Here is a 19,238-nt window from a genome sequence, read left to right as displayed (position 1 = left end):
GAGATGACTGATGCTGCATAGCAGACAACAAAGCTGAGAGGGCCAGTGTGATGATGACCCATCACTTCTCAATCTGCTCTGTACATCATTCTCACTAATGCCCTAACTTACTCATGAGAGTCTGGAATGTTCTGCTGACTTTTTAAATTCAAAAATTATATATTATAAAACATTATAGCTTCCCTGCTTTCAAGAGGAAGAAAAAGGGAGAGGGGAAAGAAAGAGAAAAAAAGTCAACAACAAAATGCTTCTGGATGAAAGGAGTATAGATATACAATGATGACTCATGCGTATGATTTACAAACAAAAACAACACATCTGTGCAATACGTCATCAGCTAATAGCACAAATTTGGTGAAAATATTACAACAGCTATTAAAAAGGGCTTTATAGGAAAAAGATAGACAGTACTTGACAAAGCAATGATATTAGCATTAACATAATCTTTCCTGAGAAAGCAAGATATCTCTTCAGAATAATCTCTTAGCAAAGTCAATTATTTGAAAGAGTTAATAATAATTTAGTACTCTGAAGCATTAAAGTTTTGATGTAAAGACCAATATTGGAGCATTTCATTATCAATGAATGCTGCCCCGACTAGAAGAACAGAATTTAGGATCTGTAGTTTAGTGCAGCTTGAAGAACTAATTAAGAACTTCATACCAAAATCAGAGGAAAACCTGTAATTAGAACAGTCTTTGAACATACTTGTTTCACCCTTACTGCTATGATTACCATAAGAATCCATTATCATTGTGTTCCATATTCTTCCTTCTGAATATTGCCTACGAAAATGGATGTTTTGCCATCTTTTGAAGTTACTTTAAAATAAAAAAATCATCAGAATGTTAACGCTTTCTTTCCTTTTTGTTAATAAGCTTACAGCTGGTGATTTCGATATTTTTTACCTTATTTATAGGAGAGCAAGGTTAGATTATGAAAGGAGGAAGAAGAAGGAGAAAAAGAGAAGATGGGGAAGGAGGGGGAAGGGAAAAGAGGACAAGGAGGAGGAGGATGAGAAAGGAGAAGCCTCCAAACCAGCATCTGACACTGGCTTAACAGGATAAATAACTACTTATAAAGCTTCAGAGCTGCATTAGCCTAGGTAAAACTAAAGATTAGATTGGTGCAATTTAGGAAATTTTAAAAGATTATTGGAAATAGTAAATCATAACATTCTAGTGAGTTATCTCTTCTTGCCACCATACTGTAAGGAATGTCTCTACATACAGCCTTCATGTTCTCTTTCAGACTATGAAATTTTCTCTGCTCTTTCTTGAGCAGCAACAGAAGGCAAGATGGGACCTACATGATGGAAAACACAAGGATAAATTGATAGAATTAAACCCAGGAAAGACCATCTAGAAACTTGAGAGACAGTAATGAAATTCCAAGAAACACTCAAAAAGTGCAGAAATAAATGCAAGGAACAGGACACTAGAATTTGGGCTTTCTGAACAACATGATTTTTGCCAAAGAAATCCTGCCATTCTTATCTGCTAAGTGAAAGGCTCAAATTGCTTATCAGTTCCAATAGTCCACAGATGTCATCCTGAGCTTCAACAGCTCTGAGTGTTTCCTGTAAACTGGCAGGGAAGGCTAACACAGATGCCTCATTTAAGGACCTGAGTAACTGGATTCTTCCTTGGGCATGGAAACTGAAATACAGACAGAGAAAAAAAACTGTATAGTTTAGAAACTTGGTGAGCAACATTAAAGTAGAAAGAAGGAATTATTTTAGTTTCTATTTCAATTTAGAGAACATAGAGTGTAGAGGAGGATGCTACTAAAATAAAATTTTTCAGAGGGAGTGAAACAAAGCATCTTACTACCTCATTTTTACCTGAATATCCCTGAACAGCTGTATTCTTGTATTTTGCTGAGGTCACCTCATGGGTCTTTGATCACTATAATTACTTTTAAAAATTTATATTCGAAATGGCTTTTGCATGTCTTCCTTGAGCACCACGTGTGGTGAATGACACAAAAGTCAGCCAGGATCCATTTTATTAATTGATGCAAAGAGATTAGATTCTAGATATTAACCTTGTATAACGAGGCTCTGTCTGTGCCCCAGAGAGTTTCTGAGCCCTATTGTTCTGCACTGGAAACAGTGCGGACACTTGATACTTATTTTTCCTGTTCCATGGCACCGGCTACCAAAACCATAATAAATTACTGTTTCTACTACTGGGCTTTTTGCATATCTTATTCTAAATTATATATATTTCAAATTAGAATTATTTTAAATCAGAAATAATTTTAAATAAGTTATCAAAACACTAAATATTGGAAAGAACAACAATCTGCAGACAGTGGCTATTTTACTGTTATTGTATTGTTAGTGGCTATTTTACTCCATGGCTATTTTACTGTTTTTCTTCTTCCAAGAAAAAATATATTTGAGGATACTTTACCTATGTGTACAATTTAGACTGCAAATTGGAAACTTTAAACCCTTTAAAAATTTGTTTGTGCCACTGCCTTGACTTAAAAAGCAAAGCTAGAATTTCAAAAACATAGTCCACTGAGAACCATTCTGAACATAATAAGCAAAATATATGTATGGGTAAACTTTTCCAGGAGTGTAAAATGTGTGTTACTCAAGGTTTTCTGTTTTTAAGGTAAGGTAAAAACTGATCCCTGTCTCTGCTCACAGAGCTTTAGAAATTGAGCCAACACTGCAGGTAAATTCAGCAGAAACACTGCATCTGGAGTTGGAAAATCTGTTGAAATCACATATATGATTTCTTAATTATCCTACTTTAACAGTATTTAAAGCATCTGACCTTATGAATTCTCATTTTATAATATATTCATTGAGAAGAAGTGTCACAGCTTCCATTTAAAAATGAGAAATTATACAAGATTTCTCTTTTGATCAGCAAACTTTGGTGATTGAAGGGTTCACCTCACAGCTGGCAACTTTTACTTTGATAAGATACAAGCAGAGCCAGTAAATCCAAAAGGACAGCAACAGAAATAATGATTAGGCTTTGTAGCCCAGGAAGATATACTCCTGCAAAATATGACATGTCTTTAGCTACCTCTCTCTTAAGCCATTGTAGGAGTTCAAATGGAACACATAAATAGGTTAAATAAAAGTCATATTAATCCCTAATTAGAAAGCAGTAGAAATGTATTCAAATTCATCCAATTAAGAATGAACTGCTACTGTCTGATTGGTGATAGAAAATAGGTTTTCCAACCTTCCATCCCTCTGCCACAAAGTCTCCTAATTCAATCATACTTTCTTCTTGTAAGCCTGCAGAAAAAAAGTGTTTTAATTTTTAAGTAATAGCTATTTTGAATTCTAAGCCAATTACCTATACGATAAAGAAGATCCAAAAAGTAAATGCACAAAAATTGCAGAGATGGTGAGGGAGGATAGTAATTTCCTATCTTTTGGGAATTTGGGTTGGGATTAGGGCCACAAATTCTCTTTGGAATACTAGAAATACCAGTTTGACAGCAAAGGAAATAAGAATTTGAAAGGTGAAAAACTCCATCAGGTTCAGGTGTGTAAGCCTATATGGAAATATGACAAAATCATTTCTCATTGCAATCAATGAATAGTAAGACAAGACCAGAGTATGGCTGAAAAGCCAACAAAACTAAAACAGTTAACAAAAAAATCACCAAAACTAATTATCTGGTTTCTAAAAACATCCTGTTCAGTCACCAAGGCAACACAGAGATGTAGCACAAATGAAGGTTTTTAGGAAACTTTTTGAAAAGGTAACTCATAATCTCTGAATTCAATATTTCTTTCTTACCTCCAGTCTATTGGCTGAAAAAAACATACAGCAGAGATTGCCCATACAAACTCAGAACATGAAAGCTTTCCCAAATCTCCCATTATGTGCATCTTCTCCTCAACCAGCCTGCCCAGCTTGATTCACGCTGGAGGATGAATATTGTGGTAGGGCACAGATGGTTTATTTGTGAAAGAGATAGAATTATAAACTCCTATACTCCTCACTGGTATTTACAGAGAAAAAAATGTTCTGCACAAGCACTAATTTAACATCCACAACTTTTTCCAAGAAGACAACTCAAACTTGTATAAGCAGCTAATGCTATTTTACAGAAGAAAAATAATAAAGGCCAGATCATGACTGGTAAATATGCATTAATCAAGGGCTAGAACATGCAGAGGGATGGAACTTGTCTTGAGTGCATGAGGCTGCTAAACAAATACTTCTTGGACAAGACAATCCTCTTCCTTTCCTGAATCTTTTAAGAATTAAGTGACCCAAAAACCCAATACTGAACTGGGAATGGGGAACAAGAGTTTGCCTTCTAACAGAAGCAGACCGTTTTGTCTTTTTACATTAATTCAAGAGGTCACTGATTTCTAACAATAATAAAAATGGAGTTTTGGTATGAGCATTAGTACCTCATGACCAGGCATAAACAAATCCTAGCCTATGAAATACAAATAATGAACCCATGACACCTACACCTAGAAATCTGAAAAATTAGACTATTTCTCCTTCTCCTTTTTAATTATCTACAGACAATATACAATATTTTATATATCTTAAATCATACAAATAGCATAACTTGTAAAAAAAGGGCTCCTTTATGAGGTCATACTTTTAAAACTTAATTTTTCTGATGATGTTTATAAATACATTTCTACATATCAATATAAATTTTATAAATTTATGAATTTATAAATCTATTTATAAAGTTCATTATTTGTTCAATTAAAAAGTAACAGGCCTATACCCCTTGCAGGCAGACAAGATTTTCTCTGAAAAAAGTCTGAAAGACACATAAGCAAAACAACATGGCAAGCGCTACCAGAACATGACAGAAGGCTTTGTACTATAGGTAAGAAAGAAGGTTTTATGAAACCTGAAAGAATTTACCTTGACAAGAAGTCAGTGAAAGAGAGACGTATTGGATACCCATGTCGGATAATTTTGACCATGTCTAGGACACCAATATACTGCAGCTGAGCAGACACATAAAAATGATCAAAGGTATCTGGCAACTTGGAGTTATTAGGTTTTATACAATGAACGGAATGTGGTGTGCAATTCTGCAGCTTCCCAATAATATCGGCAAGTGATTTCTGGAGAAAAAAAACAAACCAACAAAACAGCAATTATCAATCACTCTTATGCAGCTATGATTAATGCTCAATACATATGCTCTTCCTAACTTTTTAACATTATTTTCTCAAAAGGGTTGACCAGGTCATGCAAGTCGCTTCTTCAAACATAAGATTTTTTTTTCTTCTATTGCAATCTGCAGAGGGTAATCCTGCTGATAGTGGAGCCCTGGAAAATGTTAAAGATAGACTTTGAAAATGTTAGGCTTTGTGTTTTCTCAGATCACTGCACCTGCGTAAGCAGTATGATAAATGATATAATTGTTAGATGTGATGATTGTTTAGTAACTAAATATAATTACTGTATAATCATAAGAAGAATCATGAGAAACTATGTTAGAAATTTAAGGGGGAACCATGAGAAGCCATGCTTGACTGAAATCTATGTATACAATAGAACAATATAAGTTTAATAATTAACATGAAAGTTATATAATGATAGAATATAAAAACATGATCATCTCAAATGTATGCTCAGAGTCAGATTTGAGTTGAATACTCCTGACACCCAGAGCTCTTAATAAAAGCACATGCATATAATCACTTATGTGATTATGTGTTTCTGAATGCTAACACTGCCTTTAAAACACCTGGAGATTCTTTTGCAAATTTCTGTCCATAAGATGTTCACTGACCCTGAGCTGTATTGCCACAGTGGTTGGGCCCCCTCGTTCCAGTCTCTGAAGAAATGAGGATGTTCCTTTCTTTTTCAACAGCTGTGGAAGAGAAAAGCACACACTCAACAATTTTATCTCAAGATAGGCAGTAGACCTTTATTGTCATTGTTGCAGTTGACTAATGAAGACAAAAATTTGTACCAACATAGTGCCATAGACAAGGATTGAGTTTCAGAAAGAAATGGGAAGTGGATAAATATCCTCAGGTATTTGCAGAGCCATGACCGGTAAGTTTTGATTTCAAAAGCAGCTACATACATTATAATGATAATACACCTTTAACAAATAACTGGGCAAATCAATATGTTTCAGAGGTCTGTGGAAGTAGGACTTGTGCAGTTAGTATCCCATAGAGTCTAGAAGTAGCATAATTCTGTAACTCTGTAAGAAGGTGCCTTATGCCTTTGGCAGGTGTTAAAGTCAGTAAATCTAAGAGTACAGATCATTTAAAACAATCTCAACAGCAAAACACTAATACAAATATTTAAAAAAAATCTTCTAATTTCTTCTTGCACATGAAAACACAGTTAAACTTCTCTTTTTAAATACATTTTAACCAATTTGAGATATAAATTATTAACAACTTCCTATCTCATTAGAACCAATGTTACCCCATACACCTGAATTGGGAGGGGAAAATTAATTTATTTTTCGCTGCTCTACTTCCTATCTTTGAGACTGAAACGGAAATAATCATACTAAAAGTGGTCCCAGAATTTAGGGTCTTTTGTTAAACTTTCCACAGAAAGGCTAGCAAAATTATTGCATTCCAGGGTTTGGCAAAGCTGTGAGATTTAAACCCCCTTATCAATGACAACCTTTTCACCTCTGACTCTCCATTGCCTTTCTTCCACTTACCCCATAAAGAAATCCCCTCCTATTGAGTCAGCATATTCTGGCCTACTGCTTTTTCCAGTTTTATCAAAAAAGCTTACATCTTCCCAGCTTGGCCCACTCAAGCCAAATGCCATTAAAAATATTGTAGTGCAAGCAATTTTCTACTCACCATGCTAAACTTTGGAGCTCTTTTTTATTTCACTTACTAGGATGCAACGAGATTTTAAAGGCAAATTCCCCCTCAATTTCAAAACTAAAAAGTAAAAAGATCTGCTTGTTCCAGTTTGTGGGAATCTATAAAATCAGAAGTCTTTGGCCTTCTGAAAACTGCAGAAGACAGGCTTCAGATACAGCAGAATTGTGAACAGTGCTAAAGCAGCAGAAAAATCATTTAAGCTGTAAAAAAGATATGGGAATAGAACAATAAAGCTGTGTATTATTGCTTGTTTAAGCTTTCTAAGTAGCAAAAAGTTGATCTAGCAAGATATTAAGAAGGTTAAGCTTATGAATAGTGCTCTGTGTGTTGTCTCTTATAAACAGGTATTGTATTTGAAAATAAGTAAGCATTGTTTTAACTAAAGCTACATGAGCATATGATGATTGGATAGAACTACTGTCAATATGTTTTTGCTTCATGTAATTGGCTAAGCAAGTTATATAGTATGCTGTCACATTAAGTTTTCTGGCCTGCTGCCTGGACAGTGAGCTGTTAGCATCTTTCCATTATAATAATCATGTAATGAGACTGATGCTGAAAAATAAACAGCTTGAGACACTATCCCAGCAGCCCCATCCTGTTCGCATCTGTAAATAAATTGCTAGCGTCACCAGTTTTTCTCATAAAAAGGACCACTAGCACCCCAATGACATTTTTCATTAAAGTTTAAAAATAACTGAGGAATACAACCAAAATAGAATTTTTCCCACTTTATGGATAATGGTGTCACACTTTCCTCTCAATATTTAAATCAATAGTTCAAGATTGCTTCCTGACTTAGTGGGAGATCTAAGAACAACACTTCCTACTTGCTCTCTCCCATGTTACATATGACTTCCCATGGGAAAGAAAAATTTGTTTCAGAATGAGAAAGAGAAATCAAATGAAAAATGAAAAAAATACAAAGGCAAAAAATAAATTTCATTCAAACTCTCAAAACTTGGACATCTTTAATCTTCAGCTATGGGCTAAGGAAAAAGGCTATATCACATAAGCTGTACCTCTCTATTGCCCTGTAATATACAGCTTTACATTGGAATATCTTTACCTCTAATCTATAGAAAAAAACCCCACATATATGTATATTTGAAATCTCTATTAAGAAGCTAAAAATCTCCTCCTAAAAAATATCTAAAGACTTTTGCTGTATAAACTCTGAAACATACCAATTCTTCCAAAGCAAGTGAGGAGAGGACAAGAGCCAAAATATGCACCAGGAAAAGATTAGAGAAAAACAAGGGAGCAAGATTTGATGTGAGCAAGAGTTGTGAGAGTGTCAATGAAGATATCTTTTATTTGAAAAGGGTACATGATCTTCATAAGTCACAGAGGCTTGACCTGGCATCCCCAAATTCCTGTGACTCCTTATGTGCCCCAAACTTCTGGCCAGTTAAAATATCTGTTCATGTCTGCCTTAGAATGGATGCATTGTTGTCCTGGATCCTACCATGCTAGCATTAGTTCAAAGAGGCATGCTCAGCATCAAGAGTCATTTATGGAAAGGTAAACAGATACATGGCAATATGAAGAGACATTTTATAATTATATAACCAAGCATTTAGCTAGGATTGCAGTGACAAGATGAAAGAGGAGGGGACTCATAACAAAATCCTATTTGACTTTAACTTTCTCTAATTCCCTTCCCTGGATAGGTGGAGCCTAGCTTACTGCCCATACACAGCACCATGAGTACCTCCCATTTCATGATTCCTACTGCCTACAGTATGATGTATGTTGTGACTCAAACCTCAGATATAAAAGGAATATCAGTCTCTGGTTGATAATTTTTGCCTTAATGTCCCTCCTTCTCTCCCTCCTCTATTCTATTTTTTTTTCTTCTCTTTATTGCCATTAACCTCTGAACAAACTCCAATTAAAATTCAGTGGTTATGATTTTCCAACTCATAATAATTTAAATTTTAAGCTGACAAGAAAAAGCCCTTTACATTGCATTTGCAATTACAGTAGAAAATAACAAACCAAACATTATTTCAGTCCACCACAGCAGATTTTCAAGGCTATATTGAAAAAGGGAAGGAATTACTTGGGACTGCACAGTTAGAGATGTGGGTTTGATCCACAATAGAATTTAAGAACTTACCTACTTCCAGCTCCTGCAATGAGTGCCTATTCCAAAAAAATGAGTTGCTTTTTGCCAATGGAACAGCTTAGATTCCTAAAGTTCTGCTCCAGTCCTGCAGGGCAGCCCAGTACCTTGCTCAAATTAAGCCAACTTAGTATCAACAATGTGTTCTGTTTCACCTGCACAGCTCTTCTCAAAGCCTGTGCTTGAGAAGCAAAGCCATCCTTGTCTCTGCAGACGGATGAAGGATGAAGTTCTTCCCACCTTCTAACTAATGCCTAAAGGTTTACAGCATTCTCACTGAATCTGAAATTTCTGACTTCAGATATCATGACTCCCAACGGAATTGAATGTCTTCTGTCTCTCAAGAGAGTAACTAAAGGTTAAAAGCAATTCTGGACATGTCAAAACCAGCATAATTTCAGAGATCCCAACTGCGCAGTGTTTTGCCCTCGTTTTTAACTCAGATATGCTTTTCATACTTCCTCCCATGTATGGGACTAGGATCTTTTTCACATCCTTAGGAAGCTTTCTCTTGGAAGCTGTTACTACAGTGGAAAGGCACCTAAAGGCACCTTGTAAGGCCTCAGCTGTTTGCTAAATATAGCCTTAAACCAACATCATTCACTTCAATTTAAGTTTTTCCATTGAGATTACTGACAAGAACAGTAGTCAGGAATTATGCTGTTATCAGCAGGGGGACTATAAGGAAAGTCCCATTGCTAAAGCCTTCCACAATGACACATGAGTGCAGGCTCCTTAATCCCATGACAGAATCAATTTTATGCAGCTGTAAACCAAAAATAGAGTTGTAAGATTCAGGAAGCCTGGTGAGGCAGCTGATGTATTGTGAGAAGTGAGTGCTTCTTTTCTAGAAGGATAAATTCCAAAGCTCTGTCATGAATTAACTCACTAAATCACATTATTTCTTTTCAAGAGAGATGTTCCATGTGACATGAACAATTAATTTTCTGATAATCTTCAAAGTTTCTCTCCTGCTCCTCTCTTTTTTTGCTTTTGTTTATGGTTTTGTGGATGGTGTTACTTTGGGTTTTTCTTTTAAGTTTTTTGTCTGACTTAGCAGGAAAAGAAGTAAGCTTAGAAATAAGGCATATTTGATTTGATTTAAAATTGACTGGGAAAATTTACTATAAGACACCATTTAAAATAACAACGGCGGCCAAAATTTACATTTGATCTTCATATGAAATGACACAAAACTCTGTTTAGCAAACCAGAAATCTTCTTATGTTGACATAATAAGAATATTAAGATTTTATTTTTCCACTTCCTATGTCTTAATTTACTCAACTATTCACCATAAAGTCTCTCAAGGAGAAAAAATGAAGAAGTGTTCCTGTAGAACCAAAAATTAGTAAGACTGGATTGACTGCTAGTAAGCCTTGGAATTAGGCAATCCTGGAATGATTCAGACTCGAAGGACCTCATCATCTTGTTTGACCTTCTGCTCAAAGAGTCCAAGAAAGAGATTTCTGAACCAGAATTATTAGTGTTCATAAATTAGAACATTTTCTCACTTTTGCTGCTTTAGTGTTGGTACTAAGTACTAAATTATTTTAATAACGTAAAGACTACAGAGAATGAAGCAGAGAACAAGATGATTTCAGAAATGACAAAATAACAGAAAAAATCTTCAAGGAGCCAAGAGGAGAAAGAATTGAGAACTAATCCTAAATTCTTACCTTGCTGAGTTCAATATACTTCTTTGCTTCTCCACTTGCACAGGTAACAGATGTTTTTTTACTGAGCAAAGCTGCCTTGCACCCTTTGATTTTAAGGGAATGATATGGAGGAACAAGTGATCCAGTTTGTGTCAGTTTGGACTGGAACAATTGATTGATGACCACATTTTCACTAGCTGGAAATAAAAAAAAAAAAAAAAGAAAAGATTGCATGAAGATAAAAGGTAAGTTAGAAAATTATATTTATTTGTCAGTAAAAAGACACACAATAGGAGAGAATTAAATAATTAAACCTAAAACAAATGGAAAAATCAAAAATTAGCATTATCAAAGTTATCAAAGAAAATTCAATGTCTGAAAAGAGTAACACTCTTTTCAGCATATTCAGGTCCTGTGCTGAACCAATGGAGGACATAAACCAAAACCCTTCAGACTGATCTGTCTAAACTTAATTACTTATGGGAACATCACCTCTGAATTTTGTTCCATTACAGATTCCCAATTTATCTATCTATTAAAGCAATATAAGAGATGAGTTCTGCACAATTTCCTAACATGTAGTTTTTAGAAACAATCAAGGCACTTGGCAGAAATAAATTATACACACTCATTGCACTGAATTATATATACACAAAGCATGAGCAGGGATTTAAAAAAAAGGCAATGCAAAGAATAGAACTGTAGAAAATTTGGTTTCTCTATATCAAGATCACACTTAAAAACATTTACAGAAAAAAGACAATGGCATACAGATATATTATTACTTGTACATATGCTTCCAGGAGGCGCTTTTAAACAAAAAAAAAAAAAAATCTGAATTTTAAGACAGATAGTATACTTTCTCCTAATTTCAGTCTAATTATCCTTTATGGATTTATGGCCACAGGGTTTTTCAGATGAACATGATAATTACATGCTGCTCGTACTGCCTCAGCACCAATAAGTGTTAAGAACTCATTGTGTGATACATCCTTAACCATGCTGAATTCCAGTAATTTTTTTTAAGAACTAGAAAACTGGCATTATGGTCACACATATCATATCTTTCTATCATATCTTTCATATCATGATCATATCATCATCAAGAAAGATGAATGGGATAAGCATCATAAATAATAGTTTAACAGGTAAAAATCTGCAGTTTACTCTTTATAAATAAATAACCTGTAATAACTGGTTACAGGTTTTTTACTATATGATAAATGCAATAGATTTGTTTCTCTTTTTCTGTGGAGATTCCTTACTTAACAAGAACATTAAATTTATGAGGAAGATATGGAAACAGATAATTGAAATTATTTCAGCACAATCAGTGGGCATAATATGTTTAAAATGTAATAAGTAGGATTAGGACAGGCATAGAAATTATGTCTTTCAAATTAAAACAGATACATCCTATGTCAAAATTCTCTTCTGATACTTTTCAGGCAGGTATGTTCCACATTCCTACACATATATACAAATTAATTTAATGTAATTATAGTTTAAAAGTTTTGATTGAGGAAATGAAATTCAATGAAAATCAATGGAAGCATGCACTTAAGTTATACATTACACAATTTATGAAACTGACTCCAAAGGAAATATGTCACTGACAATAACAGGTTTTAAGCCTAAATCACTTAAAAAAAAGGCATTTAGATCTCAAATGACTTACATGTTTTTAAATATTCTAGCAGAATTGATTGTTATTATTATTATTATTATTATTACTATTATTACTCCTCAGTTGTATATATACTCACCCTCACCACATTAAGCTTTATATATCCAATTTCTTTATATCCATCCTCCATTCTTGCTTTTTAACAGTTGCATAGCAGATTACACAAAACAGCAATGAAAGTGCAAAAGGGACTATGTGGAAGAATGGAAGAATGCTCTCTCATCGAACGTACTGGAAGTTGTCATACCTGCTCTTTGGCAGATTATCATCTATATTCCAAGTAGTGAGAACTTTAATATCTCTAAAACTACAATCAATGGGCTTATATTCCAGGTAATTTCTTTAATTTCTTTCTTCATTCGGAATGTACACTATTTGCATCTAAAATGCACCAATTATTTTACTAAGGTGCTTGGCTAATTTTACAGTAAAATTGCTAAAATGAAATCAATTTTAACAGCAGGCCTCTATTTCTAAGGAAAGAAATATAAGTATATAATATATTAAGTGGAAAACCCTACAGTGGTTGGAGAGAAGACAAATGACACTCAGGGTGACACTGGCATTTCCCTGAGGAAAATGTTTTGTTTTTTCCCTCTCCAGAAAGGGGAAATGAGAGAGGTTTTCATTAATCAAAATATGAATCATTAATTATGATTAATTAATTAATTATTTGGTTGCATTATTATTATTAGGCATAATTATGTAACATGCACACTGAAAGGCTCTTAATTTTGCATTTCAATGGACATTTATATCTATTCACTGAAAAACCATAAGAACACCCACAAGTTACTGCTTTTAGAAAGGTACTCAAGCAGTGGAGTACAACCCACTGCTGCCTCTATGATTTTGGGAGCCCAATTTCCTTCCCCTGTTTTATAAGTTTTATTTTTGCTGTAGTTCATACTCATTGTCTTCTGTAAGTCATTCTCACCAATCATATTACATCTTTTTCTTTAAATCATATGATAAAGATGCTCTATGTTCATTAATCTAAAAGCTTTTAAATTAGAGCAAATTTCAAACAATACTGTATGTAAATACTTGATAAATATAGGGGTGATTTTTTTTTTTACTGGAAATAAAATACATATAAATGTCTCTTTAAACAAAAATGAAAATTAAAATCAAGTCATAATATCTTGATTTCTAACAACAGCAACCACAAAAGCATTTACTTACTTTTCATTACAAATATGAGATTTTGTGAAAGGGAATCTTTATTTTTTTCTATCGCACCAGCAATTTCATATGTAACCTATAATAAAATATTGCAACATCATTAGTAATGACCAATGCATCTTTTAAAAATCTTACAGCACTAGAAATGAAGCTATGTTTTTTTTCAGTCAACAGTTGAAGGCTGGCACCAGGTAGTATCTTTTGGCATTCTCTAAGAGCCTACAATGCTGACCAGAAGAACTGGTTGTTGAACATTACGCGCCTCTGCAACTATACAGAAATTTCATTGGACTGATTCAAAAACATTTCCACAATACAAGGCTTTGAATCAAATATGTACTGTAAAGCAGGAGACACTGACCTAAACAATGCTTTCCCTGTAGGATGAACAAGTCACTCCCAGCTCACAGATCTCCTTGTCAATGGGAAACTGTCCCCACTAACCATGACAAAATAATCTGAGTCCAAACTCACACAGGACAAATTCCAACCATTGATGTATCCTTTGGAGGTAAGTTCAGTCAATAGGTTATACACAAATCCCATTTACATTTCAAACAACTATGCCCATGAGGATTTTGGGTCACCTCAGTTGCCTGATGTCGTGATTTCAATAATAGACAGCTGGATTGTCCCTGCATCTGTCATCTGACTGCAGATAAATTTTAATACATGTGCTGGACACTCTAAAAATTGAGCAAAATCTGAGTTCTAGCCAGAGGTGCTGAGGGTATATCCAAAATGAAGAAATACAACCAAATGTCTCTTTTAATACTGAGCCTATCCCTGAAGACACTGTATAGAAAAGGAGCACTAAGACAAGAAAGCAGTTGTTTTTTAAGTTTTTTATTAACTTTGTATGGGGATGGATGAAAAACAACTAGTTAATTTACAGAAGCTCTGGCTTGCATAGTAGTAGAATCCAAAGGGAATTTTTAAGTCAAAAAGAAAGAAAATTATAGATTTCAGTATTTGCATGATTAGGCAGGTATTAATGGGAACTTAGAATACAGTTCAGTTTTATTTACCTTGGGACCATGTTTCCATGTAAAGCCTTCTTTAATTTTTTGTATTGGATCTATATCCTAAACCCCTTAGGTGTTTGGGGAAATTTTATCCTTGTACATTTAATAAAGCCATAAATATATAATTAAGATTAGTAACAGTAATTTGTTCATTAATTTTCCATGGGGTCACTTGACAATTATGCAATGCTATCTTGCTCAAAAAAGAAATTACGTGATTTGGAAGTGAATAATCTGTTAGAGTGAGTTAATTGTCAAATTATGTAATTACTATGGCTTCTGACATGAACAAGGTATAACAGGAGAATTATGCTTCCTTTCCATGACAGATCCAATGGTATGCATTTTCTAATTGCATTTCCCAAGAACATACAACACAGTTAGCAAACTATAAGAGTTCTTTAAGTATACTATTAAATGCTTTTAGTGTACTCAACATAAATGTTGTGCTATCTTGGTCCATAAAAGGTAATTAACAGGACTTATATGACAAATCCATAATACCAGTTCCTAATTGAGTATCTTGGGCTTTCACTAAATTAGAAGAAGAGAATTAGTATTGGTGGGAAGAGTAGGTAAGTATAGCAGTGAGAGATACTATATCATGATTAACTGCCTAGATTAAAACAGTATTAATGCTGGTATAATACATCACAAACTTCTGGAACTATATTCATAAGACATATTTAATATCACATAAAATAGATTAAAGTTAGGGGGATTCCCTTTTATGAAGAAATTGCTAACACTCTAAACAATTTTCCCATAGACTTGGTAAATTAATTCGCTGCCTAAGGACATGAGAACTGACTCAATGAAATGACACTCTAGGGTTCCATAGTCATTGCCAGTCCCACAAAATAGAAAAATAAATAAGTCCTCTTTCAGCTGCCAATTTTGTTGATTTACTCTTGCCCTCATCAGAGATGGCAAACTACATGCCACCTAAAACATATATATTTCCCTCAGTTTTCTTCCATTGTGTTTGTAAAACAAACCTGGCCCAAACTCTGCACTGGCTGGCACTCAAGCACAGTGGATAGTTATCCTGGGGAGAAAAAAAGCAAGCAAATATTGTATGCTTTAGACAGGAAATGTGTGCTCACTTAGATAATGGGTCCAGTATTATAAAACATACTACTTATTGTCACTTTTTTTATCACAGCTTGCTTTCTCTTGCTTTATATGATGACTTTTTAGGGAAGACAGTGTGTAAACCTGTATGTCTATGTTAACCAAAGGAAACAAGACTTTTATATAGTATCTGAATAGCTGAAATATTTTTATTAAAAAAAAATACTGTCCCACACTGTGCTTTATTTCATTATAAGAGATTAAAACAAAATGGAGCTGGATCTGCTTTCCTTCTAAATTTAAGTTCATAAAGAAGGAAAGCTTAACATAAGCCATAATGGGTATGGCCAAATATTCATCTAGCCCTGAATATTTTGGGAAAACTATTGAGGAGTATTTCCATCTACCAGCACCAGTTCCCTTCTCAGCTTTCAGGGCTCTGCCCATGAAGGAGCTCTCGTCCTGCAGGCTGTATCTTGCCTTTGTGCTTAGCATCTCTTGACTTGCATTTCCTCCTCAAATATGTGTTTCCAGATCTCATTAATAAGACTCTGTGTCAAGGAGTTTCAATAATTACTAAGTTTTAAAAAAAACCCAAAAAACTCTAAGTTTATTTGTTTTGAACCTGTTTTCTGCTTGTTTAAGTTAGCATAGCCGGTTTTAATATTATAAGAACTACCAGGTACAATCAAGAGCTAAAACACCCAGAAAACAGGAGGCTCACCAGATATGCACAGAGCTGACTTTGGGAACTGAGTATTCCTCTTATCTTTTCACATATTTTTGCCTCTTTGCTTCATAATTATCTTCCTGCCAGAAAATCAGAAGACTGTGTATATTTTCTTCTGAACAAAAGTATCCTCTCTCATAACATCTGACTTGCTTAAGGGATTTTCTGCAAGTTTATTGGATATCCCAATATACTTTATAAACAGGACCGCTTTGCACATAGTTTTCATCAATTATTTAAAATAATCTTTTTTTTCCTAAATAATTTTCATATCTTGTGATAGGCCAAAAAAAGCTCAGGGTTAATGGCAGATTTGGCAGGAACCCTAAAACAAGCTAGGAAAACACCACCTGGAATATTAGGAACAATTTGGCTGCATTCCCAGTTAAAAATGAAAATTTTGTTATTTTTATAGCAAAATGCAGCTGAGAAATTCAGTTTTGCCTGTGTTGTAAATTTTAGGTAATAAGACAATAATTAGTTCATGTAGCAAAGAAGAAATTTTTGAGAACATGTCCAAGGACAATTCAGTGCACAGGGAGACACTTGTAGTTGCTAATTTTCTACCAGTACTTGAATGTAAGTGATACACTTGCATGTACCATTTTTTAAGTATCACTGGGTTTACAAACCTCCCAAAACAAGTCTTGTTAAGCAATGAGTGAGTTAAATAATTTTATAGTCTGCAAGTCTTATTCTAACACTTTGATAGAATAGCATTTTGAAAGAAGGAAGTATTTAGCAACAAAATAGATGGGTGGGGGAAAGCATTTTATCATTTTCTCTGGAAATCCAAAATCAAGACTACTTAAAGAACGCAAGAGAGAGAGAAAGGAAGAAAAAGCAAGACTGTCTTGTCTATGTGAAAACCAGAATCTGTGTCAGGTTGCCTTTATATGCCTTGATACAGTTTAGATTAGATTGATTTGATTGTTCTGTCTGGGGATTCAGCCTGGGGAAAAAATAGTGAGAATGAAAGCATCCTTATTGATTAATCCACCTTCTTTTGTCTTTTGATTTAGAGGTTCAGTTTCAGAGTCTGCCTGGGATATACAAGGCATTTGAGAGAAGACTGCCTTGGTGAAGGTGAGCTGACAGCTGAGAGGTATTTTTGATATGCAGGTAGCTGAGAAATGAAAGACATTGATCTGCACTTAAAGGAACATTAAGTGCATTGGTTTATAGAGCAAAGATGTTGATCTTTAGGTCTGGCCAGTTTATTACAGTACAGAAAGCCAAAACAGTGGCAAGGCAAACAGTGACAAGGGGCTTATTTAATTTGTAAATTCAAGTTTAATTTAAACAGCAGAAAGCTTAAAGTATGATAATGTATTATTCAGACCACATGAATAACAAGTCAGATACCATTGTGTTAAATACGACTATTAGGTAAAGCTGTGTCTCTTGGCACTGTGCTAAGACAATAAATTTCTGATTTACTTAGTGATATATTAATTCTTCCACAAAATTTAAAAAAACAAAGAACTTTGAGTCCTTGAGAAAGTGCAATGATGGAAATGTTACTCCTCAAAAATCACAGTATCACATATTGATATGCCTGACAGTTCAAAGATATAATTAATGTGAGGCCCTTCCTTAAGTGAGAGCCCACAATTTAAATATTAATGTTATCAATAAATGAACCTAGAAATTCAGTATTACAGATTCTTAGGATAGTTTCAGCTGAGGGTCAGATGCACCCATAAAACACTTTGCTACCTCAAGGCAAGCTTGCAGGTGTTGTGTGTGCCTCTTCCCCGCCAGACAGTGTCTGTGAGAAGCATCTCAGGATACCCACAGTCATACCAGGCATCAGAAACAAAGCAATGCCCTAGATGAGCAGAAATTTTCTGGAAGAAATCAGACTGCCAGTATTCAGAGAAATGTGTTAAACAACCTCCAGATAAAGCCTTTCACCAGGATTAATTTTTTTTAGTCATAAAACCCTTAAATCATTCTCTTCTACCTTCTGCCTGAACAAAACAGATAAGCTTTTTGTCTTACAGCACTCAGATACCAAGACATTAAACAGCTCTTAGAAAAGACTTATAATGTGTCAAGGCATTGTAGGATTCTGTTCAGCTGTAAAATTAAAACTAGGAGATAAAGTAAAATACTTGATATGATAAAGTACTGATGTTCACAGTGGCCTTTGCTAAGCATGTGTTCATGTGTGTTCACAAGCAATATATCATATTGCCCATGCAGAAAAAGACAGATTTAATCTTGTTCAGGAATAATAGCAAAATTCAAAAGAAATGAGGCAAAATCCATTTTCTCTCTTCCACTGGATCATTCTGTCACATTTGTGTAAAACCATATTCATTCTCAGATTCCACTAAAATATCTGAGCCCTGTGCTGATTTCTTCCATGTGCAGAAGTTAACTTGTGCATATTGTTCCTCTTTCTTCCCTCCAAAACAGACAAGAAAATACGAAAAAAATCCAAGGTTTCTCAGAATGGTATCATACATGCAGACTTCATTGAAGTATTGATCCAGCCAGAAAATTAAGTAAGGATTCCAAATTATTTGGATTTCTTTTCCCCCTTGCATGTTACTTTGAGCCTCCTCTGTGTTCTTTGTCTCAATTCAACATTGTGCTTTCATTCTTTTATTTCTGACTCATTCTGTCTGCTCTTTTTCTCTCAGTACTGCTTTTTCTGGGATAGTTTAAGGCTCATTATGCTTGGATCAATAAAATGGCATACTTAGTCTTAGGAAAAGTTGCTGAGCATGAAACTTAAGGGAATGCACAATACCTCCCAATTCATGACACAAATTCATTCAATTAAAAAAAAAATTGATAGTGGAAGAAAAGATAATTTTTCTACCTGAATCCTGACACCAAATTTCACCAAATAAGAACATATTAGAGAGGTCTTTAAAACTGCATGAACACATGAATCTGTATCAGCTG

The 19,238-nt window shown here is 34.4% G+C and overlaps 1 protein-coding gene across 5 annotated transcripts in view; it reads right to left on the bottom strand.

Moving 5' to 3' along the window:
- MYO16 (myosin XVI) overlaps window positions 1–19,238 on the bottom strand; it is a 359,080-nt gene that overhangs the window by 76,475 nt on the left and 263,367 nt on the right. For all 5 annotated transcript variants that reach the window (XM_071430590.1, XM_071430592.1, XM_071430591.1 and 2 more), the window contains exons 24-27: window positions 13,491–13,566; window positions 10,640–10,815; window positions 5,758–5,838; window positions 4,878–5,083 (exon numbers count right to left, since the gene is read on the bottom strand). In XM_071430590.1, coding sequence (XP_071286691.1) covers window positions 4,878–5,083; window positions 5,758–5,838; window positions 10,640–10,815; window positions 13,491–13,566 — 539 coding nt within the window. The remainder of the gene's footprint in view (window positions 1–4,877; window positions 5,084–5,757; window positions 5,839–10,639; window positions 10,816–13,490; window positions 13,567–19,238) is intronic.

The sequence above is a fragment of the Agelaius tricolor genome, unplaced genomic scaffold (assembly GCF_023055355.1).
Source record: "Agelaius tricolor isolate 1412-34295 unplaced genomic scaffold, bAgeTri1.0.p SCAF_7, whole genome shotgun sequence".
Lineage (NCBI taxonomy): Eukaryota > Metazoa > Chordata > Aves > Passeriformes > Icteridae > Agelaius > Agelaius tricolor.
The sequence above is the reverse complement of the archived record's forward strand: the minus strand, read 5'-3'. Positions and strand labels throughout refer to the sequence as shown.